Source organism: Varanus komodoensis, unplaced genomic scaffold (assembly GCF_004798865.1).
Source record: "Varanus komodoensis strain SLA01 unplaced genomic scaffold, ASM479886v1 scaffold3, whole genome shotgun sequence".
In the NCBI taxonomy this organism is placed as follows: domain Eukaryota; kingdom Metazoa; phylum Chordata; class Lepidosauria; order Squamata; family Varanidae; genus Varanus; species Varanus komodoensis.
The window spans coordinates 61,590,880-61,617,720 of NW_025335761.1; the positions used below are offsets into that span (position 1 = coordinate 61,590,880).

The following is a 26,841-nucleotide window of genomic DNA, read 5'->3' on the forward strand; positions in this document are numbered from 1 at the left end:
GAGTCCCACTGCTTTGCATGGAAAGCTGGTTGCAAGTGGGAAGCTGGCACATGAAGAAGGAATAGCTTGGCAAGTATCCTCCACTGTGACCTGCTGACTTTTTACACGCTGAGGTTTGGGGGGAAACACTCAGTCCCCCACCTGTATTTTTAAATGGTACAGACCTAGGAGGATTCTCCCTCCCCCCACCCCCAAAATATGAATTGGCTCAGAGCTGAGCAGGAGGCTAGGATTGGATTTAGGCAGATTTGCTTTACATCCTATATATCTGAAAGCCAAACACAAGTGATTATTTCTGCAGCATTTACTGATCTGCGGATTATCCTGTTGGACTTACATTGGCGCGCAGGCACATCAGCATAGTCCACGTGGAACAAAGTTGCGACGAACTAGTAGTATGCCCTGTTTTCTTTGGGGTTGCCTCCGTCTGTATAGGTGGGGTGTCCCCCGGAGCCCAAGCACACTGCTTCAGCTTTCATTCTAAACCGCAGACTCAAGAACGCCTGTTGGACGAGTTGCACTGCTGCAAGTCTGTGGACAGTAAGCACGCTTTTCAATCGCTCTGATGAAACTCACTGAGATGGTAAAGAGGAAAATGACATGAACAACAGAAACCCTTTTGTCCTCCCTGGAAAGCATATTGAAGATGGAAAGGTGCAAATGTGTGTTGTTGTTTTTTTTGCTGGCTGCTTCAGCTTTATGTTTCTACTTAGCTGGTGCTACCAGCAAGTTTCCTCCTCTTAATGTGTGAGCTGAGCAACTCTTCTTCTGGAAAAAGGAAAAATGTACAGAAGTATATACAAGAGAAATAAAGCAAATGTTTCTCCGAAATTTCTTATGTTTTGAAGTGGTTGTGAAAATAGAATAAAGGTATGCTTGGTTCTTAACTCTCATGGGACTACAGAATTGTCATAATTAGTTAATCTGTTTTCATGCTGTAGAACAACTAGTTCCCTGAATTGGAACTCAAGCGGATACGGTATTCTGCTTGTCTAGATGAAGGCCATTTTATTCTCCCAGGCATTTTAAAGACTGCTTTAGTGGTTTCAGATTACTGCCTGTTTTTGCTAGTGTCTTGACTTTGTGATTTAGAGATTTTTTCCCTGTACTGCTGATTTTATCTTTCCTTATTATATACACATTTTATTCATTGCTTTATTGTTTTAAGTGTTTAATTTATTTGTACAATGCTGAGAACTTGAGTTATTGAGCTGTTTAAAAGTATAATTCATTAAAAAAATAAACTTTGCAAGTAGAGCTTCCCAGGATGTGATCCTATAACAGTAACATACACACGTGGAATTACTACATGTGATGTTGATCTATATGCAGGTTTACTGGTATTTTCTGCACAGAAAAAAGGGCTTGACACATGATAGAGCCTCAGGAAGGGATGAATAGACAGTTGGGTGTGGGTCAGACATTCAAGATAGTGTAAGTAGGAAGGCAGATGTTATAATTCCTGCTTTACCACCCTTTTTGGGCTCTTGAAACAATTTACAGCAGTTCATAATTCTGACAAAAGAACATAATAAAACCATAGACTTTATTGTTATTGTAACACAGAATCATTAGTGGAGTGGTTCCCCTACTACACAAATTTCTCCCAATATCTTGTTTCTGGGACCACAAACAATCCTTCCCAATTCATATAGTTAGCTTCAACTAACGGCGCTGGTTTAGTGGGGGAGAATCTCCATCGGTTCATGCTAGCAAAGGCATGGATCTGTGCAAGTATGGATAATAGCTGCGCCTTTTACCTGCGTATTGGTAAAATGTGGATTGGCTGGACTGTGTGCTGAGAGAATCTTCAGGGAAAAGGGTTCCTCTTGTTCTCCCCACCCCACCCTGTGCAAGTGACCTGGTAGACTTAGATTTAACCTGACATTCAGAAAATTATTTTTGGAAAGCAAGAGAAGGTGCTCATAACAGCATTTGAGAGCTAGTGTGGTCTAGTGGTTAGAGTGCAGGATGGGGTTCAGGAAATCACAGCTCTAGCTTGCACTCAGCCACAAAACTCACCGAGTGACTGTGGGCCAGTCACAGACTCTCAAGCTAATCTCACAGAGTTGTTGCCACGAGGGTAAAATGAGAGGAGGAAAACCTTGAAAGCAGCCTTGCAAGAGGAAGAAGTGTGCGGTACAAATTCAATGTCCTCTTCCTCCTCCTCCTCCTCCTCCTCCTCCTCCTGAGAGGCACTCATTGGCCCTCTGAGTCTAATAGTTCAGTGTAGTTTAGAATCCTATCTAATTAATTCATAATGACCATTTAGATTGTGCATATTGTGCTCAACGTAACGGTTGGAAAATTGAGCAGAGTAAGCAGTATATAATGGCAATGCACTTAGTCTGGGATGATTGATGTTTATACTTTTTAGGGAAATATATTTGGAGGTATGTAGAGAAATGCCCACTTCAAGCAGCTTTGTTAAAAGTGGAAGGGATGTTTCCTGCCCGTGAAGCTACATGCTGTTGCCAATGTCCTTTATTCCAGTTATTTAACAATGGTGCTCTTGAATCTAGGGAAGGTTGACAAAAAGGGTTTTCTTTTGTAATCTGCCCCTTCTCTTTGCATGTGAACCGCCAAGTGAATAGAAACAGGTGGAATGTTACTACCAGATCACCATGATGTGCTGTTTGGAGTTGGAGACCTACAGGGGTGTGCCGTTCACTGGTTCCTTAGTACAATGTGAAATCCTGCGTGCAGTTTCAACCCTCATTTTGTGTTATGGCCCAGGAGCATCGCTCACTAGCCAAACTGCATTTTCTAGGACATGTCTTAAAATCTCTTTCTACCCTTCCCCCAAGTAATGCTGGTCCAGTCAGAGCCCTGTGATGAATCAGGGTCATGCTGTGGTTGATTTTTGTCAGGTCTGCAGTATAAACGGGTATGGGAGGAAACCCTGGAGAGTCATTTGCTCCTACCATGGCTTCATGGTGGCTGCAGCTCCCATTAAAAATAAAAGCAAGCAAGCAAAAATCTAAGATACGTGCATGCATGTATCTGGAAATGCCAAGATACATATTAACTTAAATTTATTTAAAATTACTTTAGGCCTCTTTTAAAGCCAAAACCTTTGCCTTTAGGTTGGCATGCAGTGTGGCCTTTAGTGGCCCACAGGAAATGACCAAGTAAGCCAAGAAAACGGAGCAAGGAAGGTGGCTACAGAGGGAAGGGCCTTCTCGGTTGTGGCGCCCTAACAGCTCCCCGGGGAGGTACGCTGGGCAACAACTCCTCTATATGCATTTTGGCACCAGGTCAAAACCTTTTTTTTATTTTCCTGGCTTTTTAATTGTTAAAAATTTACAATGGTTCATATTGTCATTGGTATTGCAATTGAGAAATTGTTTCTTTGGTGATACGTATTATTTCTATTTATTTGTTTACATTATTCATGATGCTTTGGATTTTGACAGGCATCGATTTTAAACTGTTTATATAATATTGTATTTTTATGAGTTTATCCCTGTTTGTACATTGTTCAGAGAGCTTTTTTTTGCTGAATGAATGGTTTATAAAAGCTTCAAACAAACAAACAAACAAACAAACAATGAGCTGTTCTGCTGGATTGAACCAAAGTCAGGTTATCTGCATGGAACCTCCGAGCTTGAAAGCACAGCCTCTTAATACCAGCTTTGAGGAGCTTCATGTCATGGCTGAATGGAGAAGCGTATGCTTCACATGTAGAAGGTCCCAGGCTCCGTCCCCAGGTGGGGCTGAAAACCTCCTGCTTAAACCCTGCTGACCCACTGCTGCCTGTCTGTTCTGAATTTGAGGAGGGGACTTTTTCTTTCTCGACCTGTTTGTGGGCTTCTTGGAGGCAACTAGCTGGGCTTCTGGTGTGCTTTCCTTAGATTCACTTGAATCGTCACTTCCAAATGATGCAGGCCACTTTGCAATCATGACCTGGCAATGAATTGTGGTATAGGCAAACTCTGATAATCCTCTACCTGGCCTGTGGGATGCAGTGTAAGAGCCAATACAGATGCATAGAAACCAGCCAGTATAATGTTAATATGTTGGGCGAACAGCAGGGGAAACTTTCCTGTAGGGCCCCTCTGGAGCTGATAGGCTGTTTAAATGCTGCAAGTGTGAAAAACTAACACCCACGTAGGCATCTGTTCTCACTTAAATTTCTTTTCTTGTCTGGCACTTGGAGCAATCTGCTAAGTAGTATTAACTTGCTCTGTCATAGTCATGCTAAATTTCCTTTGTGCTTTTTGTTTATCTATGTAGAATTTATCCTCCCTTTCCCATTTTAAAACTTTTTTTGGCCAGAGGTGATATTGGTTCCAAAGATCTGACATGCTGTTTTGGTCTGAAATTTCAGGAAATTTTTTGAACGAAACTTTTTGTCCAAGACGAATGAGGGCACCAGTTCCTGTGCCCTTTCCGTTGTTGATCTAAAGAAAAAAGATTAAAAGGCAGTCAGCATTCTTTATTAAATCGAGAATTGACCCTTTCCTGGGGCTTGTCTTTGGTTTATAGCTGAACTGTGGCTGGCCCAGGGTATTTGTTGACTTGCATGTGTGTGTGTGTGTGAGAGAGAGCGAGAGAGGAGCAGAGTTGAGACTTGAGGGATCTAATTTTGCTTTGCTAGAATGATAAAGGATTCTAAAATGTCATTCTAAATCTGACCAGCAGAGCTGAACCAAAACCTGATCGGAAGAAACAGTTTTTTACAGATAAAGAACAATGAAGCTGAGAGATAAGCAGTCAGTAGAGTACCAGCAATGTCCCAGATTTTTTAAAAATTCCCCTGCTCTCATTAAAGTAAAAAATCTTTGGGATCTACTGGAAACCAGTGTGAGAGCCAGTGTGGCGTAGTGGTTAAGAGCGTGGGACTGGGACTCAGACGATCTGGGTTCGAGTCCCCGCTCAGCCATGGAGCCAACTGGGTGACTTTGGGCCAGTCACAGACTCTCAGCCCAACCTACCTCACAGGGTTGTTGTTGTGGGGATAAGATGGAGGAGGAGAGATGATGTAAGCTGCCTTGAGCCCTTTGTAGGAAAAAGGCAGGCTATAAATCCATAAATAAATAAACCACCTAGAGATCTACTGGCAGTTCCTGGTCTTCATTCTCTCCATTCCTGGGCTAGCAAATACAAGAAAGCAACCATGACCTCTTCTCTCCCCCAATTCCTCCTCCTTGAAACCTTGCCAAACTGCATTTTTCTGTTCATTTATCTTAAAAAGAGGAATGCAGTGCTTCCTCCGTTTGCATTGATTAAATTTCGGCGTTGTCACATGTAGGACCTTAGCTTAGTCTTCAAATCGCCCTGCTGACCCTGGGATGTGGGTTGCTTGCGTTTTTCCACAAGCATGTCCTGTTATTTCACTGAATGCTCCAACCTAGCCTTTTTAACCTTGAGATCGGTGTTTGTGTTACACATCTGGACAACAGTTGAACATCTGTTCAAGACTATTGAATAGTCCTTTGCACACACTCTCAGTTGCTAAGGTCATGCTGAGGCTGATGGGACATGTCTGGCCTGAGTACACTGACCTGCACTCCTGTAAAGTCAAGGGTTGGCCACTGTAACCAGGAGGAAACTGCTCCAAGGCTACCCTTGGCGGCAACTATGAAGCTTCACCCAGTGCAGAATGCAGCTGGGAGTCTCCTGGATATTCACATATTCATCATGTTCTAGCTAGTTGTACTGCTTCTCTGTTTGCTTCTGGGCAAATTCCAGGTGCAGGATTTAAATGCTAAAGCTAGTCAGACTGAATGTTTGTACTTTAGGTGCACTTCTCTCTCTGTGAAGCCACCTCCTAGTTGAGGGATGGTTGGTAGGCACTCCTTGCTGCCCGTCCTTATTCTAGGTCAGGATGGCGATGGCCAAGTGGCATCTTGACAGTTCTGGCCCCAGGACTCTGGAACTCCTCCTTGAATAGGCCTTACAGAGTCAGTTTCCCAACCCACCTCTTTCCCCTGGCATCTAGTTGACAGAGCGTGTTTACAGTTACTCTTTGACCATTGCACTTATATTCCACATTCTTGTGGTTGTGTTAAACTGCTGTTCACTTGTGCGGAAGAGGTAAACAGCATAATGTTCGATAATAAGCTGGTGGGGCGGTGAAGGGAGGAGGACTCTTGTTTGCCCACTGGGTGTGGCTGCTTCCACCTGCCTTGTCCCATGCTGAGCCCCAGAAGCTGTTGGAAGGGTGGGATGCTCCAGGGGCCTCGTGGGTTCCGCCTTTCTCCCCTTTTCCTATGAATCTCCCCTGGATGAGGTGTGCTACTGTTAGGTCTCTTAATAGGAACTATGTCATGAGTTGTAAGTATGAGTAATGCAGATTTTATCGGCACTGGATGTTTTCCACTGACCTTTCGCTATGACCTGTGCTTGCTCAAAATTTAATACATTTCAAATGAACTGCACTTGAAAGGATATTATATTGTAATTATGACTATTGCATGTGCTTTTGTGAACTGTTTTGAAAACCGTGTATCATGGGAAATAATTGTGACTGTAAGCAAGCCAGGTTTGGAACTGCTGTGGTCACGAGCATCTGAAAGAGGACCGCTCCGGGACAGCAGTTGAGGGAATGGGTCTGGCTGGCCTGGCAGATTGCTGCTCTGTAGTGTAATCCTACTATTTATCTATTATTACATTGCATTTGTATCCTGTTTTTTCTTCTTGTAAGGAAGCCAAGGTGGCTGATAAATCTCCACTTTATCCTCACAACAGCAACCCTGTAAGGCAGGTAGGGCTGAGAGTCTGGGACTGGCCCAGCGTCACCCAGTTGGCTCCATGGCTGGGTGAGGTCCTCTGTCCAGCATTCTAACCACCACACCAGCTCTTTAAGGGTATGGTGAGTGTGTGTTTGTGCTCATTGTGAATGGCTGCATTGGCGTGGCTTTCTCTTGTTTCAGCAGGGGCTTGAAAAGCAACATCGATGGGGGCACATGACATAGGCACTATTTGTACCCATTTTGCTTCCAGCACAGCTAACCGGAGTGGACTTGATGGGATGCTCCCTCCTATTTAGACCCATGTCTACTTGGCTTGTGAAGTCTTGAGGTGGGAGCAAGGAGCTGAAGCATGGAAAAATCTGCATGACGTTGCATTGGCAAGAGACTGGTTTAAGTTGGTGCTTATAGTGCTTTGGTTGTGGATTTGGGTATTCAAGCAGAAATCAATTTGTTTTGTTATGATTGTGGAAATGGTGCTGCCGTTCTTTGAGGTTTGGGGATGGCAGTATATGTTATGATTGGATCTCATCTTATCACTGCAACATGTTTTAACAAGCTGAAGGAGCAAATCATGAGCAAGCTTCCAAAGCTGTGGATTAGTAAACCAGAGAGAAGATTACTAATGTTAAGAACAAAGTGGTGGCAGCTTATTCATTGTTTTTAATTTCTGAAAGGGTAATTTTGAAGTGTGGCTTTGCCATGAAAATGGATTCTTTTAAATTGGAAGCTTTTTACTAGGGAGTTAGAAGTAAATTACTTTAAAAAAAACCAAGATCTTATTTAAAAGGGTGGACTTTAAAATCCAATTACATTTTAATTTGATTTTAAAATAATATATGAATGGAATACAAATACATTATGTCTGCGCCCATATCTTAAAATGGAATCTTCCATGGGTCTAGTTTTATTTTTTTATCCTGCCTTTTCGGGCTAAGTACTTGTAACAGTGTTTGCAGAATGATTTAGCATTAAGAAAGGGATAGTGGCACTGGTGAGTGACCCATCATTTAAAGGCCAGTGGAAGTACCTAGCGTCCAGCACAAAATACAAAGTCCATTATGTTGTTTTGTTTAGAGGGTGGGAGTTCCTAGCGCTGACATCTCTTTCCTGAGCCCTGTTTGGGTTTCTCTCTCCATAGAAATATCTAATCTCTGTGTTCCCACTGTGGGGGGTAGTGCTAAGTCATCTTTCCCCAACATGTTGCCCTCCAGATAGTTTCAGCTTCATTTCCCTTCATCTCGGCCATGGTCACGAATGCTGGGATTTGTAGTTCAAAATATCTGGCGAGCACTAGACTGAGGCTGTTGGCTTAGCTAAGCTTATGATCTGTGATTAGCCATTGCTGAACTAGTGTCCAGTATGGACAGAGAAGAAGGTGAGAAGGTAAGAGTTTCAGCCAAGAAATGTTGAAGAGCATAAGAGCTGGGTCAGACCGATGATGCCCGTTCATGCAGAAGTTCTCCTCCTCCTCCTCCAGTCGAGTTCTTTGGATGTTGGCTTGGAAACCAAGGGACATCTATCATTCATAGTTAGTATTCCTTTTATTGTTTGCTGACTTATTTTGTACAGTAATTCATTCTTCTCTTCCTCCCCCTTTCCAGTCAGATTTCTGCCAAAACATTTTAAGCCATGTGGACATATAAATGTGCCAAATGGGATAAATTGTATGTATTAGCCTGGAAACCAGTATAATTTGAGCACAGTTCTCACTGCAGAATTCCATCTTTGCAAGGAGTTGTGTAATTCCATCCTTTCCAAACCTTGAAAAATCCCAGGCATCTTAAAATACAGTGCTGTTGCCCAAGAATGTCTCCTTTCTTCTCTCCCTGCCTGGAGGAGAAGGAAGTGGAAAGGGAACAAAACGCAGCTTCAGACCATCATGCTGGCATCTAGGACTCCTCCAGAGTAACGGCCCACATATCTGAGTCTCAGTCTGCCTTTTTTTGCCATCTCACTTATGCCTGTGAGATGTAGGGATCTGTCAAATTGTGTGTCCTTCAGTTTCTTACTCCAGTTAATTTTGTCCTGTTTCTGCTCTCTCTCTTTTTAAAAAGAAAGTTTGCCTGAAAATTTGAATGCATTTTTACGAGCATTTTTTTCAAATTGCAGGGAAAGTTTCTGTTTTAAATAGCCATTTGGCTGAATGATGCCTGCCTGCCAGAGCTGTGTTACACTCACTGATGTAGGCAGAATGTAGTGGGGGGAACACCCAGAAAGAGTCCAGCTACTCCCAGAGGTGTGATAATCCAGTGCACTGAGAAGTAGCCCTCAACTCAAACCTGAAAGTAAGGAGCTGAATTGCATGAAGGCATAGCGTCTTCCCTAGCCTGGTATCCTCCAAATGGTTTGGACTCTCCCATGATTCTCATTCTGCGTGGCCAGTGGGAAGGCCGGCACAGAGCAGTGAGCCAACACCCAGCACAACTGTTCCATGCTGCTCTCTGCTTCTGCTGCTCAGTTGCACTGGAAACAGATTTCAGACTTCAGTGATTTTGTGCAATGTCAGAAGCCAAGCACCCAGGTCAGTTTAATAGCTGGAGGGCATCTGACGGTAACTCACCAGATGGTACCGATGACACTCTGGTATGGTTGGAATGGAAAACATTTATCTAGAGGGCATTTAAAGAGCCGAGATTATTGTGTGCAGCAAATGGTTTAATTGGATCAGTTTAATCAAGGAAAGAGCAAGAAGATTTGAGTGAGCCTGTCTTCTGCCTGTGCTGTATATAAACAGGGCAAACTGCTTAATAGCAGTAACAAATGCCAGAGCAACATGCAAAACTGAATTCAATTAAAGCTTCTCTCTTAAATGTTAAGGGCAAGAAGTAGAATGCTAGAAATGCAGTGGTGCTTTTTGACCACGTGACGTCGCCGTGGTTCCTTTTCTTTTGGACTGGTCATAGCAAATCTTGCACAATACGGATAGCGATGCACACCGGCTCCTCCTTGGTTAAATGTCCTGACTGCGTGCAAAGGAAGACACTGTCTGCATGAACACATCCATTTAGTTAAAGCGACACTCCAGGGTTCTAGGTCCTTGGGGGTGTCACCATGTACGATGCATTGTGTGGAGGGACACAGAATGTTTCCTTGTTAGTTTCATTAATTCTGTCTAGACTTCTCACAGTCTGAACTGGAGTGCCATTGAAGCCCATTGAAATAGGCCTCTCACAGCTCTGTCAAGTGTTTGAGACTCCCAGGCGTCTCTCCCATCCTGACAGAAGAGCAGAACAAGTCTTCCCCCACTAGGCTTGATTGTTCCACATGGTGCCCTATCAGTCTCCGTGATTCCCTCTGATTCTTGACGCAGGTGTAGCAGACCGGGCCTACGTCTCTTAAGTACCTGCAAACAAGCTGGAAGCCAGTGCAGCTTGAGGAGAATAGAGCTGGTCTGTTTTCTGCTACTTTCACCAGTTAGCTCTCAGGTGTCCAGCTCATTGGTCACTTGAGGGTCACCAGGGAAGCTGGTGGATGGATCAGGTCAGGAAGGGAGATTAAGGCAAGGAAAAAGTAGAGCCTTGAATAGCCCCAAAGGGCTCTGCTGGCTGGAGCTGTCTCCTACGGGAGCAGTAGGGGAATGCTGTCTTAGGGAGCTGTTGGGGGGCAAAGGCAAACTGGGCTGGCAGTTGATCAGCTCAACCCTCCTAGAGAAGCTGACGAAACTTTTAAAAGGCCCGTGCCGGATTTTGTAGCCCGAGACTTCTGTGAGGCTAGGAAGGTGGTGTTTCTGCCAGGGGCACAGCTTATTGGCTGATATGGCTTTTATAGTACTCAGGAGTGAATGGGATCATGAGTGTCTAGAGGGAATCCTTAAGGAAAGGCCTGGCTAAAGCAGTAGCAGCTGCCACCATGTTAACAGGATATTTATTTATTTAAAACATTTCTATGCCGCCCCCATCGCAACAGAGCCTCGGGGCGGCTCACAAAAAATACATAAAAACATAAATAATAATAATATAACAATAAAAAAAACATTTAAAACCTCCCGGTGCATTCTCGGCTAAAAATTTTAAAATCCTAATTCAATAATTTAACAATTAAAATAAGTTTTAAATAAAAAGGTCTTAGCCTGGCACCAAAAAACAAATAACGAATATTCCTGCATCTTCTAGAACAGACCTGGGCATTGTACGGCCCATGGGCCACATCCGGCCCGATGGCTGACCCTGACTGACCCGCATGAGGTCACTGGCAAATTAAAAGTCAATGCAAATATATATTGTCGTAATATAGATGCAAGCAATACAACTGCACTGCTTTTATTTTGAAGGATCTGCTAAATTGAATTGAATTTATTGTTTTTCATGTAATGTTAATGTTAATGTTAATGTTTTTGTGAATATTTATTAAATAGTGTTGTCCTGTGCTCCACATTTTCATTGTATCATTGTAATGTTTCATTTACTGTTTTTATAGAGATATATATTGAGCAGAGCTGTAAGTGTATTGGTCCGGCCCTTAACAACCGTCAAAGTTTCTCATGTGGCCCCATAGGAAAATTAATTGCCCACCCCTGTTCTAGAACCAGCATGATGGCCCTTGGAGTTTGGGATCTGCTCAGGATGTAAAGAAGGAAATAGATACCTTCCTTCTTGGGAACTGCACTTTCAAGAGTTCACAGTGGATTTCATGGTGTCTGATATATGTATTTTAGGAAAAATATGGATTAGTGCTTGTTGGCAGGATGGAACTGTACTTTTTATAGGGCTAGGAATTAAAGTTTGAAAGCCTTCCTCTTTTTCCTCTGAAGTAATTAGAGCTGTAAGCACTGTAGCATAATGATCTTTGAACATGGACAGTCTGCCCTGTTATTAAACCTTGGCCATTTGAATATTCCCCTTTTACACTGATACTTGAGATTCTTAACTTGAAGTTCAAATAAACAACTCCCTGCAAAGAAAAAAGAAAGTCCGAGCCCCCAAAGAGACTCCCCACAGCATTTTCCTTCCCTTCTCAAGTTCTTTGGCTCACGGATGATGAATGTTAGGGATGCCGCTGGATTATTTGGACAAGGTTTTCATGTAGGGGGACTAAACTGAAGTACCGTATATACTAACATAGAAGGCGACTTCTATATAAGACAAGGTCCATGTTTTGGGGTATTTATCTGGTGTTTGTCATATGTCGGGCATATAAGGTGATCCCCAATTTTTGCTTTGCTATTTTCAATCTCAAGGGTCATTTATACACTAATATATACTGTAATACTATATGGAACAAACAACCAGGAAGTATGTTTCAGAAAAATAAGATAGTAACGTGTGGAACAAGTGATCAGGAAGTGATTCGGGAAAATACCCGTATAGGCATATAAAACAAGGTCAGAATTTTGGGCTGTTTATATATGTTGGACGTATAAGACTACACCCAATTTTTGCTTTATTTTTGTTTTCAGGGGTCATTTTATATGCCAGTACATACAGTATGCATGTGTTGAAGTTATGCTGAGTTGAAGTTTACTGGTGCCCATGTACTTGCTTCCTGATGCCCGCGTAAAACAAAACACTTACTGTGCGTGGAATGAAATTATGAAAGCACAATCGTAACCCAGGCCGCCTCATCCTGTAATACGGGGCGGGGGGGGGATCATGTGGCCTGCCAGATATTGTTGGACTGTGTCTTTTATAATCCTTCATTATTCTGGCTAAGGCTGATGGGAGTTGGGAGTCCAGCAACGTCTAGAGCAGGGTCCTCAAACTTTTTGAACAGGGGGCCAGTTGAAAGGCTGCGGTGACTGTCGTGGGCCGGTGAGGTGAGGGTGGCCTGGGGGCACGTGCAAGGCGGCATCAGGCGCATCCAGCGGTGGCTCGCTTGCTCGGAGATCTCCCAGCGAGTCCAAAACCACCTCCAAGCGAGCGAGCCACTGCCTCCCCACCCACGCTACTTTAAACTGGGAGCCAGGGTTGATTTTGCCCCTGGGCATCTGAGGCACTCGGAGCATCTCTGCCTCCATGTGGCCAGTCGGCCAGCGCCAGCTTTTTCCGTCCTGGCTGTGGGGGGCATGCCAGAAACCTTCCGGAGTAGGCATGCTTCATGACTCACGAAAACAGGGAAGCAGCGTGCACAGCTTCCTGTTCTCCAGAGATTGGCACTAGCTGGTGGCACCTTCCTTGCAGTTGCGGTGTTCCCTCCGAAGCTCATCTCTGTTTTGGGTATGGTCCTTGCTCTAGGTTGGGGAGAAGCAGTTTCATTGGACATGAGCAGATGCCTCTCAACTTTGGACAAATGTTTCAAGCTTCTGCACTCACCTTTCCAGTCAGCTGTTGATCATGCTGCCTGGGGATAATGGGAGTTGCGGTCCAACAAATCTGGAGAGCACCAAGTTAAGGAAGGCTGTTCAGACCCCTTTACCCAAAAGAGGGGAAGAAGAGCTGGCCTGTTTTAGAAATTCTTTGAAGAAGTAGCATTAGTAAAGTAAGACTACGCATTACAGGAACTAGCAACTTAAAGCAGTTAAGTGGAAAAATAAATATTCTGATACATTCCAGAGCATAGTTTCAACATTAAAAACTGTTTTCCTTGTATGCAGTTAGCCAGACGACTACATTTGTGCAGGTTTTCCTCCACCCACCTTCTGCCATCATGCAGAACAAGAACGGCAGCAGCTGTGTTGCCTAAGAGATCCAGGCAATATATGTTGGTATTTAGGGTGTGTCTGCCAACCTTTAAATCGCTGAAGGCTAGAAGTGGGTGACACAGCATCTCCGTCTTCAGTGTCTTGTGCCGTTTGCACACTTCTGCCAAACACGCCGGACCAAAATGGTTGCTGGGATAAGTGGGCATATCCAGGCCTTCAGCTTTAGAATGCTAGAAGAGTTGTGTTGCTGCTTTGGAGCAGATACCCAGTGCCTTGTTTCCAACAGGAACCAAGCTGATACCACGGAAGGAAAAAAAAATGGTGTCCTTCAAGGGATGGATGCCATGATTCAGACAGTGAAGAGGACTGGGAGAGAGTCTTGGGCTGTCTGAGGCATGAGCAAGTTAGCATGTGTGGAGCTGACCATTGCACGAAGCTTTGCTTGCTTTAAGAAAAGCCTTCGAATGCCTGATCTCCCTGCCTCATTCGTGGATTTTTATATGGGGATCATGTTTAGAAACAATAACCTTCCACTCATAGTGTTTCTTTGTTTTCCTACTACTTTATTTTATTTTTTCATGGAAGTTTTGTTGAATAAGGAATAGCCACACAGTACCATCTGTCTGTTAGCACTAGGGTTTTTAGTACCAGCCACCTGTCTGAAAATGCCTTCAGAGAGCAGTTCTGTCCCTGGGTTGTTTGCTCCCACTGTGTGCTCCCTGTAGGCTTCCTTGCCTTGCTTGTCTGTGCCAGCACAGGGCTTAAAATGTACCCAGGTTATTGTGTCCAAATTGGACCTTTATGACAATTCTGTAATGTTTGAAGACACCCCCCCCCATTTCTAAAAACATGAACTTCTGGAACCCTTGGCCGGGAGACATATATACTTTGGTTTCCAATCACACCTGCTGTGCAGTTATTCAAAAGCACATAATCTGCAGTGGAAGCCCTGAGAAAAGCTGTCCCCATGCCATCCTGCTGGTGGAAATCCCCACCCCACGCCCTGTGCCTTCTGTTCTCTGCTTGCCAAGTCTTCCATTTCCCACTTTGCCAAGTAGTACTTCGATGAATTGCTTTGGAGCAGGGCCTTTGGAGGAACCCAGGTTGTGAGCTTGGACCGGGTTGCCAGCTTCAGCAGCCCATGGGATAAGTGCTTAGTGCATGGCAGGAAAAAGGACGGCAGCGCCCATTTAAACAATGGCTCATAAATGTTAGGATAGGATTTTATTCAATGGCCATGGTATTTGAAAATGCTGCTTAATATAGAAAACAAAGACAGCTGTGCTAGCCCATGAGAAAAATCATTCTCATGGACTGCTGGAGTTGGTTTGCTTTTTAATGAGACTTGGGAAGTAATGCCTTTAATTATCTGGGGCAGAATCTGCTCCCCGAGTGATTCTGAACTTAGAGGGGTTCCTTCTGCTAACCACTAAGTAATACAATACAATGTGGCTTCTGTTAACTTTAGCCAGGGAGCCACCTAAAATTATTGCCTTGCTTAAGACAAAGACTGTCATGTATAGCTTTACTTTCACCTAAGGCAAGAGGCAGATCTGGGTACAGCTCGCCATGATGCTTTTGGAAGTGGGGGTCCACCATTGTTTCTTTGTCCCAGAATGTTGGGTGTAATCTAGCATCTGCAGTGACTTCTGCAACATCCTTGAGACCAAGATCTGATCACCAGAAATCAGGCAAACTTCTAACCTTTGTATTTCTTCATCACCCCACTGTCCCCCACCCTCCAACCATTTTAAAACTTTGGAGAACTCGAAAACTTGCAGTCTTTTGTAGCATTTTGGTTGGTTCCAATATTGCCAATTGTGGGTTGTAATTTTTAATCCATTGTGGAAGCCAGTGGATTCCCAAAGTGGTAGATGTTTTCCAGATGGATCTGTGCAGTAAACATTTATACTTTTATGATCAGTGTTTTTTCCTAGCTGGTGCTAAGTGCCCCCTGTTGCTGGGTTCCTTAAGACAGTGAAATGACTGCTTTACCAAAGGCGCGCAGTCTTGAGCAAGTTTAGACAGACAAAAACTGTCTCCCAGAAACTCCCAGTGTGCCCCAGCTAGGACACAATAGGAAATGCAGGCCTTTTTTTCTCTGTCTGAACTTGCACAGGATTGCATCCTAAATCACTGTGGCTTGAAATTGAATTGCAAAATAGTGCTCTCAAGCATCATTGCGGCTAAAAAGCAGTGATAATTGTGTGGATTTTCCTGCTCTTGCTGTTCCCAGGGTATTTGGGAAGGAGTGACTCCCAGTTCATGTATGCTGGACTAGCAAGGTTCTCATTCTTACTACTCTGGGCAAGGCTGTGCATTTGCTCTTGCTGTGTGGACTCAAGTTTTATTGTAAAATAAAATTGCCGTGGGTTCGGAAGCCTCTCCGCTTTCCTCCCTTCTCCCAGCAAGCTGCCATGTTCACGCCCTCCTTTGGCTGTAGGTAAGGCTTTTCTCGTAAAGAAAAAAATCACCTAGTTTTTGGCTCTGATTCAGATTTCCCCCCTCTGCTTTTATCTTCAAATGGTTCTACCCAGCTATTGGTTTCATGGCATGGAATTGATTTTAATACCTTGGACTTTAAAAATCTGTATCTGCTGTATTTTGAACATATTAGCAGTGTTTATGAATTGAGCTGCTTTGAGTTTATTTCTATACAGAAGAGGAGGGTATTCTTTTATAAATAAAGGTAATTGTAGCTTGATGCTCAGTACTTTACTGTTCTAAAAAGTGATTTGCAACATTGTCTGATAAATTGACATTATTGTTCCCTTGGGTTGGGGTGTGGTGGAGCAGTGCAGGACAATCAGTTGAAATTTCACCAGTCTGTAGACTTGGCTTGCTTTACTGCTCTAAGAAGTAATTTGCAACATTGTCTGATAAATTGGCATTATTGTTCCCGTGGGTTGGGGTGTGGTGGAGCAGTGCAGGACAATCAGTTGAAATTTCACCAGTCTGTAGACTTGGCTTGCTTTTCATGGCTGCCTCAAGGTGCCTTGTCAGAGCTGTTGATTTTTATAGTTCCACATACGCACATGCTGTAACCTGGGTTACCTCAGTCCTGGAAAGGGATTGTGTTTGGGTCTGCTGCGGCTACTTCCTCCTCTCCTCCATCTAATTTCTTCTCTGCCTTCATCTTCTTTAATACATAAATATATGTTTAAATATGGACAGCAGTATATATAAGTGTTTTTAAAGTGTTGTGCAGATGTTAAAAGATAAGGTTGTCTTTGCCCACCAGCAAAGATGGACACAATATCAAAGGAAAAAGTAATGAGAAGGGAAGGAGAAAGCGAGCATTGAGATGCCCACTTTTTACTGACCAGTGGGTGAGGGCAGGTTTGTGTCCCCCTTGCTGTGATCCTCCTCTTGGGAGGCAGCCTCCCTTCAAGTCCTTTTGGCTGATGGCAGAGGCTGGAGTCTTCTCTGCTTTAGCAAACTCTTTCAGGGTCGGAAGTGGATCTGGGGTCCCTCCATCCCAATGAGACTCCCCCAGAAACTTTTATTTTCTAGACAACGACGATCCGATTTTATAGCTTCAGGGAGACTTGCCGCATCAGACTGCCTGCGTTTTTGAATCAGATGGTGGCTCTCCCTTGATTTCCAGCAGAGCCCACCCCTTCAGCCCCCAGTTCTGTGATGCAGGGAGGCTGGAAGTGGTGGCCCCTGGCGTCTTTTCTGCGCAGGAGGAGTGATTCCAGGTCCAGACAGGCGGCATTGTGCAACTCCCCATTCTTCTCTTCCCAATCAGATTTTGCTTTTCTTTTCCTGATAAGAAAAAGCAACATGGGATGGGAAACTGCAGAGGACTACAAATTGAAGATGACAGTCCCTCGCCCCTGTGCCCAGTTCCTGTGAATAGGGCAGTGTGAGTGCATAGGAAGAGCCTTGGCCTAGATCTTGTGTAGTGCTGGCAGAAGACATGGCTGCGCTAGCGGGGAGCTACAGCTTTTTCCTTTTGCCTAGACTTCAGGACCACTTTGCAGTAGCAGGTGCGCAGGTGGAACTTGAGTTGCATCCTCTTCTTGAGCAGCATTCCCTGGGTGTGCTCTGACTGAGCTACATTGCCAGGGAATATTGTAGGAGGCCAGCTTGGTTTCTGCATAACCACAACATCCCTAGTACTTCCATGTGCCTGTAGTTCTGGGTAGCTGTCATTTAGAGGAACTAGATAATTGTTGTTAGAATGTTATTAGTTTGTGTATTGGAATGATTTTTCAGTGCGCTCTTAGTGGAAAGACTCGCCAAGCGGCTTGCTCAATGAAAATGCTCTAATTTTAGGCATTGTGAGGGCACAGCACAAAAGGAAAAGGGCATGGGGAGGGAGGAGGAAAAAAGCAAACTCATACACCAGTTACTACTCTTATGATGACCAGCTGAGAAGCAAGCAACTTGAGGTAAATGGATGGAATGACGGCTGACTGTTAAGGGAAAAGCAATGGGATTTTGTGCCTCTGCAGAGCCAAACGAATAGCTCTGCTTCCCTTCTGCCTCTGGCTGTCACTTTGTAAGCTTTTCATGAATCATCTCTTGCTTTTGTAATACAGTTTCAAGAAATGTCGCCTGGCCTGTATGGAATCTTTCTTAAACAGCATGCTTATTTTCTTCTCGTTTTTTCTAGATTTATTCTTCTAGGCAGTAGTCAAGAAAAAAAGCACAATGGAATTCTACGAGTCCCCCTACTTCCTCGTCCTTGTCCCCTCTGTCGTGATTGCTGTTATCTTCCTTTTCTTCTGGCTTTTCATGAAGGAAACGCTCTATGATGAGGCCCTTGCAAAACAAAAAAGGGACCAAAAGTTTCCACCTGTCAAGACTGATAAAAAGAAAGCAGAGAAGAAGAAGAGCAAAAAGAAAGAGGCCCAGAATGGAAACCTGCATGAATCTGACTCGGAGAGCGCCCCCCGAGACTTCAAGCTGTCTGATGCTTTGGGGGCAGAGGAGGAACACATGCTTCCCGTCCTGATGGGCATGACAGAGGCTCCAAGCAGCCTCCGAGAACGCAAGAAGAAGGAGAAGAAGCACAAAGGCAGTCCAGAGGAGCACGTGCCAAGGGAGTTAGACGCATCCAGGCCCGCAGGGAAGAAAGTGGAACCTGTGCCTGTTACGAAGCAGCCCACCCCACCATCGGATGCAGCTGGGTCCAGAAAGAAGGCTGGGCTGAAAAAGCAGAAAAACGGAACAGGTATGTCCATGCTTCTGCTTGTCTTTTGGGGATAGGTAGTTTAGCCAACTCTCTGTATTAACTTTATTTAAAACTGTTGTTTTACTCTGTTGTTCCTCTGGAAAGGCTCCCAGATTGGCTCACAGATATAACAAACCAGGCAGCCCCTACCTGCCAGCTTACTGTCTAAATTGCACAGCACAGAAAGAAAGGGGAAAGGGGAAGGAAGAGGCAAACAAGAAACCCAGGCACCATGTTTTGCCATGACAAGGTTTGTGTTACGGCCAGCTAGGATGGAATTAGGCGGCTCACAAATCAAGAGAAGGTATTGGCAGGCCTATGAGAGAGACTCTGGTGAGCAGTGAGGGTAGCTGTAATGCAGGGGTGGACAGAAAGCAAACCTCCAGATGTTCCAGACCTGGCAGGGGCTTCTGGCCATTGAAACCTCAAACATCTGGAGACTGAGCTGGTGCCCATGCCTGCTGTACTGAAGCCTGCAGATGTTGGCTTACAGGTGGGGCCTCGCGGTGTTGGCCAGTACCTTGTCTCTCCTGCGGTGACAGGCAAGGCTCGCTGGCGCTGGGAGCAAAGGAGTGAAGCAGGGTGATAAAAGCCTAGTCTGAAAGCTTCCTGGTCGGGGAAGCAAAGGGGACAGTTGCAAATGACTGAGCATTAGTCTGGACTTGCTTCTTAGCCCAAAGGTACAGCAGAAGGTCTTCCACCCCAGTGGGCACCTGGTGACCCTCTGTATGTATTTCACAGTTCCTCATCATGGGCTTTGCTGGCTGGGGTTGTTGGGAATTGTAGGGTAAAATACCTGGATGGACACAAGCTGCCTATCACTGTTTTACTGACTGCTTTAAAGTCAGTGCTGATTCCAGGTGCTGAAGGACCTGGCAGGCCACCTGTGGTTCTCCTCCACCGTATGTAAATCCACCTTTCTCCACCTTTGCCATCAGCTGTTCTTGCACTTCCACCTCTTTCTCGTGATTGCTTCCACTTGCTTGTTTGGCAGGCGCAGAGCCAGGGAGCAAGAAGGTAGGGACACCCTTATAATGTAAGGGTTCGAAGCTAAAATGAGAAACGTGACCCTGCATTTAGTTAGTGAAGCTGAATATGAATTAAGTGCTTTCCACTGTAGTCCTATAGCTGCACAACCTGGGAGTAAGCAGGCTTCTGTTCTGTTCATGGGGTTGTTGTGCTGTTAAAACGTCTATTGATTTTCAGTGTATTTGAGCCTTTCCTGTTGAAGTCAGATGGTCTTTAAAAGCGCATGGCTTTGGTTTGCAGTTCCTGTCTTTTGGATCAAAACAGCAGAAAGATTCAAACAGGTAGCATGATTTACAGTCTGCTGCAAGGGCAGCTGGAAGGGCCAGTCCATATTTTCTGGAGAAGTTGGTGTAAAAACACATCCCTGATACAGGAAAAACATCTGTGCACATTTAGCAATTTAATATCTGAAACGGATGGCCAGTAGTACCTTTGATGCAATTGGGCCTTACAGAACTATTGAGAGAACTGAGAAGCAGCTTTTTTTCTCTTCAGCTTATGCGACAGCCAGTTGAGGAAGGAGCGTGAGACTGGTTCAGCTTGATGGCATGACCTAGCAGTTCAAGGGCACAGTGTCTGCTTGCAGGGAGGGGCAAAGTCTGTTTCCTAAGAGTTGTGCAGGGTATTTGCAGCTGTGTGAGCTCAGCGCACTGCTAGTGAGGCAAGATTTTATTAGTAACGGGAGGAGTTTCAAAATCGGAAATGGCATAAGGATGAGGTTTCTGCTGCTTAGAGCACTCCGGCTTTCATGAGGAAGAGGCTTTGTAGTACTTCAGGACTGCTTTGCCTTAACGTGGTGTGAAGAATTTTACCTGCTACCTCTTGCATCAGTAGGCTTAATTCACGATGCTTTTGCACCTCCTGATTTTTTTAGAAAAAAGTTTTGCTGCCTGTAGGATGCAGCTTCAAAAACAGAAGAAATATTCTGTTGAGCGAAGTAAGCTTTCAGCCAGTACCGAACTTGACCCCAGCTCCAGATGTTCAGAGAAAGAGAAAGAAAATACTTGTGGTATGACTAGCCCATTGTTCATTCTTGGTTGCAGTTCTGCTTTAACCAGTTTGCTGATATTCAAAGCCTTTTCACCTGCTTCTAATAAACTTACAGGAGCAGCAGTGGTACCTTCAAGACTAACGCGTTCATCCTGGCCTTTGCCTTCATGGGCAGTGCCCTTGTCGTCAGGTGCATGACGTGCTAATCTTTTGCGTACATATGCTCTGTGTGTCTGTGTGTAGAAGGCGGAAATCGTTTTGTCCAGGGAACTGAATAACTGGTTGTTATTCCTAAAACATTGTTGGGAGATAAACCGGTAGTAACGTCCGCCTTTGTGGTGAAGGAGGCACTCACTGAATGGAGCTTGTATAATGCAAGAACGGTGTCTGGTTGTTTTCAGAGCATATCTATCTATTTATTTAGAAAATTTCTATGCCGCCCCATTCGCCAAAGCCTCGGGGCGGCTCACAAAACAGCAATTAAAATATAATACACTAAAAATATAAAATGAATTAACAATATAAAATAAGTCGCCCTGGCCAAAGAATAAAATAAGCAAATAATATTAGCAATTAAAATGACGTTTGAATAAAAAGATCTTGGCCTGGTGCCAAAAAATAAATAACGAGGGCGCCAGGCGGACCTCTCTGGGGAGCACATTCCACGGATGGGGCGCCACCGCAGAGAAAGAGAAGGCCCTCCTCCGAGGGCTTTCAGATACATCATATCTGTATGATTTGTGCATGGGCACACGTGGCCTGTTTTTGTGGGCCTGCTCTTGAGTGGATCCCTCATTTTTTGTGGTGGCCAGGTTTTATTTTGAAGGTGCTAGTCTGGGGAGACCCAAGTTCTAATTCCCACGCCCAGTTGGCCGTGAAACTCCCCGGATGACTTTGGGTCAGACACTAACCCTCAGCCTTGGGAACCTTGCAGGAAAAATGGTGGAATAGAAATATAATACATCAAAGAAATAAAATGTGGGTTTCATGGCTAAGTGTGGGGAGGGGGTGGAACCCAGATCTCCTGAGTCCCAGTCCAGCATTCGTAACTACTGTGTCACATGGGCTCTCACAGGAATGTTGGGGACCGGCTTACCGGTATCTAAGTAAATATATGCACATACACGCGCCTTTGTGCTAATGGGCTATAAAGGACAGTCTGTCTCATCTTATCTTTTTTTATAGATGACCATGATGTCAAGAGTGATTCATTTGTAACCCCAACCAAAAAGCAAGACCCTATCCTGTTGCATCATGAGATAAAACAAGAAAGCGGATCAGGGAAGAAGAAAGTATCAGCAAAGAAACAAAAGACAGATAATGGTAAATCTCTGCTTTCTGTATGTGGGTGTGTTAGGGTGCTTGTTTGTTGGAATTTGCGCTCAGCGCTCTCCCCTCCCTGTTCCCTGAAGCCAAATCAGAATTGTGGAGAGGCAGACTGAACTTTGCTCCATCGCCTCAACCTTCCTTCTTTTATCCCGAGCTTGATGGAAGTAGCAGCAAGACCTCTTGCCTCTCCTCCTCTTCCCAGTTGGTGCAAGCTGTATGCCAGGTGTCTTCAGTGAAAGACAGCAAGACGGGAGACCCTGGGCTCTCCGCTTGTATGGAAGGCAAGCCCAGGCACGATCTGGAAGACATTCATGCTTGCTCTGCACTGGTGATATAGAAGCGCTCATGTTTAAAATTTGTCTATTTCATTAATTGTCAAAACTGACAAAGAGATGCAGGTGGCACAGTGGTTTAAACTGTGTGCTGCTGGGCTGGTTGATCAAAGCGTTGCCGGTTCGAATATGCACAACGGGGTGCGTTCCTGTTGCTCCGTCACAGCTCCTGCCAACCTTGCTGTTCGAAAGCATGCAAATGCAAGTAGGTACCACTTTGGTGGGAAGGTAAACAGCATTACATGTACTTTGGTGTTCAGTTATGCTGGCCACATGATGACGGAGACTGTCTGTGGACAAACGCTGGCTCCCTCGGCTAGGAAGTGGAGATGAGCACCACCCCCTAGAGTCAGACATGACTGGACTTAACGTCAAGGGGAAACCTTAACCTTTGCCTTTAAAGGCTAGCTACTCCAAGGGTAGTGTCATGGCCTAAGTTTTCTTGGCCTAGTCCATTTGCTTGGACTCAAGTCCCCAAGGGTTTGTGCCATGGCACGGGTCAGACTAAAGCCACCAGCACCAGATTTAGACGGCAGTCCCTGGGAAAGCTTTCCTGAGTCCTGTTTTGAAGTACACACATGAGCTTGAATTAGCTGCAGGCCAGGCCTTCAAAAATGGATATGTGGAGAAACCTGTAGGCAAGCATTTTGTTCTGGGAAGTTTTGCTTTTGACCCCAGAGTTGCTCTACTCACGCAGAATGTGATCGGAGGTTGCTAAAGCCAGGAGGTCATTGGACTGGAGTTCACTGACACGCTTTATGCAGTTTTGATTGGGCCGAAGGCTGACTTAGGTCAACTGAGTCGCCACTGACATGTGTCCTCCTGGATGCAATATCAGGAAGGACTCGCAGCAGCTGCCCACAAGGGCTGGAGGCATTTAGGCCCATCTGTGTCGGAAGCCTGCTTCGGTGGCTGCAACTTACTGAAGTCGAGGAATAGAATCCCTGGGTGGAATTGCTGCCTCCAATTTATTAAAGCCTCGTTGGGCCTGACACCCTCCACCTGTGCTGGTCTGCAACTTGCATGATTCCCATGGGGAATCATGGGAATTGTAGTCCAAAGCATCTGGAGGATGCCAGGTTGGGCAAGTCTGTCTGTGTCTGTTACATCTCAGCTTTGTCTGTGCCTGTGTTTTACCATCACGTTGCAATGAGTTCCCTTCCTCCTGTGTGCACGGGCATATGTTTTTAAAATAACTATATCCTTGCTTCCGTAAATACACTTTGGATCATATGTCTGGTGTCTCAGCCATCTCCAGCGTTCACTTCATGCAGTCTGGCGAACTAGGCGCGGTGCTATGAAACCTTGTCTGACACAAGCGCCTTTGCAACAGGTCTCTTCCTCCATTTTATAGCCCCTCTTGATGTCTAAAGCTCAAGACGAGCAACATCACGTACTTTTGTGGTTCCCGTCTTCCCTCACAGGATTGTGCCTGTGTCACTTTTGTGACGGGAATGTAATCAGGCTGTGGTGTTCTTGCAGCCAGCCCTGCTTATCTGTCTCTGAAACCGTGTTTTGCTTTCCCGTAAACTGCTCAAGGCAACTAGGTTTGACTCATGGGTCAAGCAATGGTATGCCAAGAATCCAGGCCGCAGCTGCATGACTGAGTTTAATTACACTCCACACAAGCCAGTCTCTGACATTGTCCTCTTGGTCGTGAGTGAAAGAGACTGCAAGGAGCTCACCTGGAACCACTCCTAGGTGGTGGGGGCGACCAGATGTTTTAGCTTCCAGCTTCCATTATCCCTCAGTATTGGCTGTGCTGATGGGAGTTGCAGGCCAAACATCTAGAGGGCCCCAGATTGCCAGCGCATCTTATGGCACAGGTAGAGAATGCCTAGGCCAGATCTGGCTTGTGTCCAGGCTTTATCTGGCCAGCAATGTCTTGGGCCTTTGTCTCATTTTGTTGTGTCTCCTATACCATTCTTCTCACTTTCTGGGGCCCAACATTTCTTGAGTTTATAGTAAATGAGTGGAGGGCCATGTTCCGCTGATTTTATGTCAGAGAAGTCCTTGAGGTGGGCTGCATTCCAGTGGTTGGTGGGCCCAAAGACCAAGAGGTGTGTGTGTGGGGGGGGGGGGGGGGGAGGTCAAAACCCAACATAAAACTGCCAGCACATTTTAATTTTTAAACCTTTTTACTGCCAGTAGCTGAGCCGAAGAGAGGCATGTCAGTCATTTAGTATGGGGGGAAATTCCATAAAGGGAAACCAACAACTGACAGTCAGGGAAAAGGAGTGCGGCTTTCTGTTTTCAAACCCCATTTTTATCAACGTGTCCAGGGTGGTAAGAGTGCTGCTTGGAAACAAAGAGACAAAACAGGATAAAATAGATCGGAGCAGCTGAGCAAATTAGCAGCCGTGGACCGCCGAGTTTGACTGAGTGCTGCTCAGGTTGGTGGAAGCGTTCTGTTTCCTCAGGCGTTTGCGCGCAGAGTCAGACAGGTCTGCTCACAGGCCGCTCCACAACCTGGATTGCCCCTCAGGGCACCTCAGTGAAGAGACAAGAGAATTTACTTCTCCGCAGTAAAACAAGCAGCAAATACCATGCTTTGTGAAGCCATGCGTTGGGCGAGTGCGTGCAGAATTCTCGTTCTGAGAGTTCTCAGAATTTGCCATTCAAATGATAATCGTCGTTCTCCAAGTTGCACGACATATTAAAACCACATTTGCGGGTGAAAGACACACTGACTTCTTCATCATGAGTAAAAAAAAAAAGGGGGGGGGACTTAGTTTTACTTTACAGTGGGCTCAAGCACGCCCTATCAAGAACATGTAATAATACATGCAAATGAATTTTAAAAAACCACAGAGTTTGGTTTGACTGTCGGCATGTTGCCCCCTCCCCCCGGTTATGCCTCTCCGTTCTATAGAAATGTAATCTAAACTCCAATTCCAGCAGTCAGTGGAGTTGCTATCGCTGTGTGTCTTTCACCAACATCAGGAAATAGAATGATGTACGTCGCAACCATCACATATGGCCAGCATTGGCCACACGTCCTTTGTCTGCCCTTTCAACTTAGGGGGTGGGGAAGGAAGGCGTCCTGACTAGAACCTCCATCAGGAAAGCCCCTTGTCCTTAAAACTGTTAATCCACAGTTTTGGATTACAAGCAGACCCCAGTATGGAAATGTATTTATTTCAGGGGACCTTCCTTGGTTTACCAGCCACTGTTTCTCTTGATAGTCTCTTTTAATATTATGTCTTATTCTTTCTGTCTTTTAAAATATTTGTTTTGCCTTTTAAATTATTGCACACTGCCTTTATGGTTTTTCAGCAGATGAGGGGATATATAAATGTTAATGTGACTTTAAAAATAAATCACTGCCTTCCAGGTTTACATTATTTATTTTATATGTCACCTTTCCACCCAAAGATCTGAGTATCTTTAACTATTACAGGTAGTAATTTATATTATATAAAGTACTGCATTTATACCATACTTTTCCCCTCCAAGGAGCCCCAAGCGGCTTACATGAGCTGCCTCTGCTCAATTTTCTCCTCACAACAACAAGCCTGTGAGGTTGGTTGGTTGGTTGGTTGGTTATTTATTTATTTATTTAGAAAATTTCTATGCCACCCCATTCACTGAAGCTTCAGGGCGGCTCACAACACAAATTTTTATTTATTTATTTATTAAAACATTTTTATGTCGCCCCATTCGCCGAAGCCTCGGGGCGGCTTACAACATAAATCAATTAAAATAATATAAATTAACAATATAAAATAAGTTAACAATATAAAATAAGTCACCCTGGCCAAAGAATAAAATAAATAAATACTATTAACAGTTAAAATGACGTTTGAATAAAAAGGTCTTGGCCCGGCGCCGAAAAACAAATAACGACGGCGTCAGGCGGACCTCTCTGGGGAGCGCATTCCGTAGATTGGGCGCCACCGCAGAGAAAGCCCTCCTCCGAGTACCTACCCTCCTAGTTTCCTTCACGGAGGGTTCCCGGAGAAGGGCCTCTCCCGCCGATCTCAAGGGGCGGGCGGGCATATATGGACGTAAGCGCTCCTTCAGGTAACCAGGACCCAAGCCATTAAGGGCTTTATAGGTCATCACCAACACCTTGAATTGGGCCCGGACTTCAATGGGAAGCCAGTGAAGCTGACAGAGGACTGGAGTCATGTGAACATAATGCCCAGTCCCCGTCAGCAGCCTGGCAGCAGGTAGGCGAGGTAACTGGCTGGGAGTCATCAGGCAGTGTGGGGACTCAGACTCAGGGTGAACTGAGGTTGCCTTAAGTCTCTTTGTCACAGTGCAGCTCTCCTGAAAGTGAACTACGTAACCGAAGCAGGTTTCAGGCTGCGTGGGAAGAATATAAGTGAAGGAAACTAAAAAAATATCCAGACATTTTAAGTCCCTCTTACCATATTCAATGTGTTCCCTAAAATCCCAGTTGCACCGTTGGTGGACGAGCCATTGATTCATGCGACAACCTATATCCCACTGATGGATAACACTGAGCAGAACCTGGCGATGGAAAAGAAAGACGTAGCTGACCTGGGGAAACAAGATGGGAATGAAGGGATACTGAAAACTAATGTGAAGAAACTGAAGAATGAAACCGATAAAGGTACTGGTGCACGGAGGCGGCATGAGCAACAGTTTGTGCTGTGGAGCTTAGAAATGTGGTCAGTGCAAGCAGAGTCTGAGAATGGGTGTTTCCCTTGGGTTGAGTTTCCCTCCTTCCTGGTTGAG

At 45.0% G+C, this 26,841-nt stretch overlaps 1 protein-coding gene across 9 annotated transcripts in view; it reads left to right on the forward strand.

Moving 5' to 3' along the window:
- KTN1 (kinectin 1) overlaps positions 1 to 26,841 on the forward strand; it is a 109,044-nt gene that overhangs the window by 12,707 nt on the left and 69,496 nt on the right. For 7 of the 9 annotated variants that reach the window (XM_044437261.1, XM_044437267.1, XM_044437268.1 and 4 more), the window contains 3 exons: positions 17,897 to 18,457; positions 21,662 to 21,799; positions 26,540 to 26,716. In XM_044437261.1, coding sequence (XP_044293196.1) covers positions 17,935 to 18,457; positions 21,662 to 21,799; positions 26,540 to 26,716 — 838 coding nt within the window. In that variant the 5' untranslated portion in view covers positions 17,897 to 17,934. Of the gene's footprint in view, positions 1 to 4,208; positions 4,223 to 10,116; positions 10,124 to 17,896; positions 18,458 to 20,151; positions 20,496 to 21,661; positions 21,800 to 26,539; positions 26,717 to 26,841 lie in introns of those variants that run through there. The other 2 variants (XM_044437266.1, XM_044437270.1) reach the window with 2 other exon arrangements.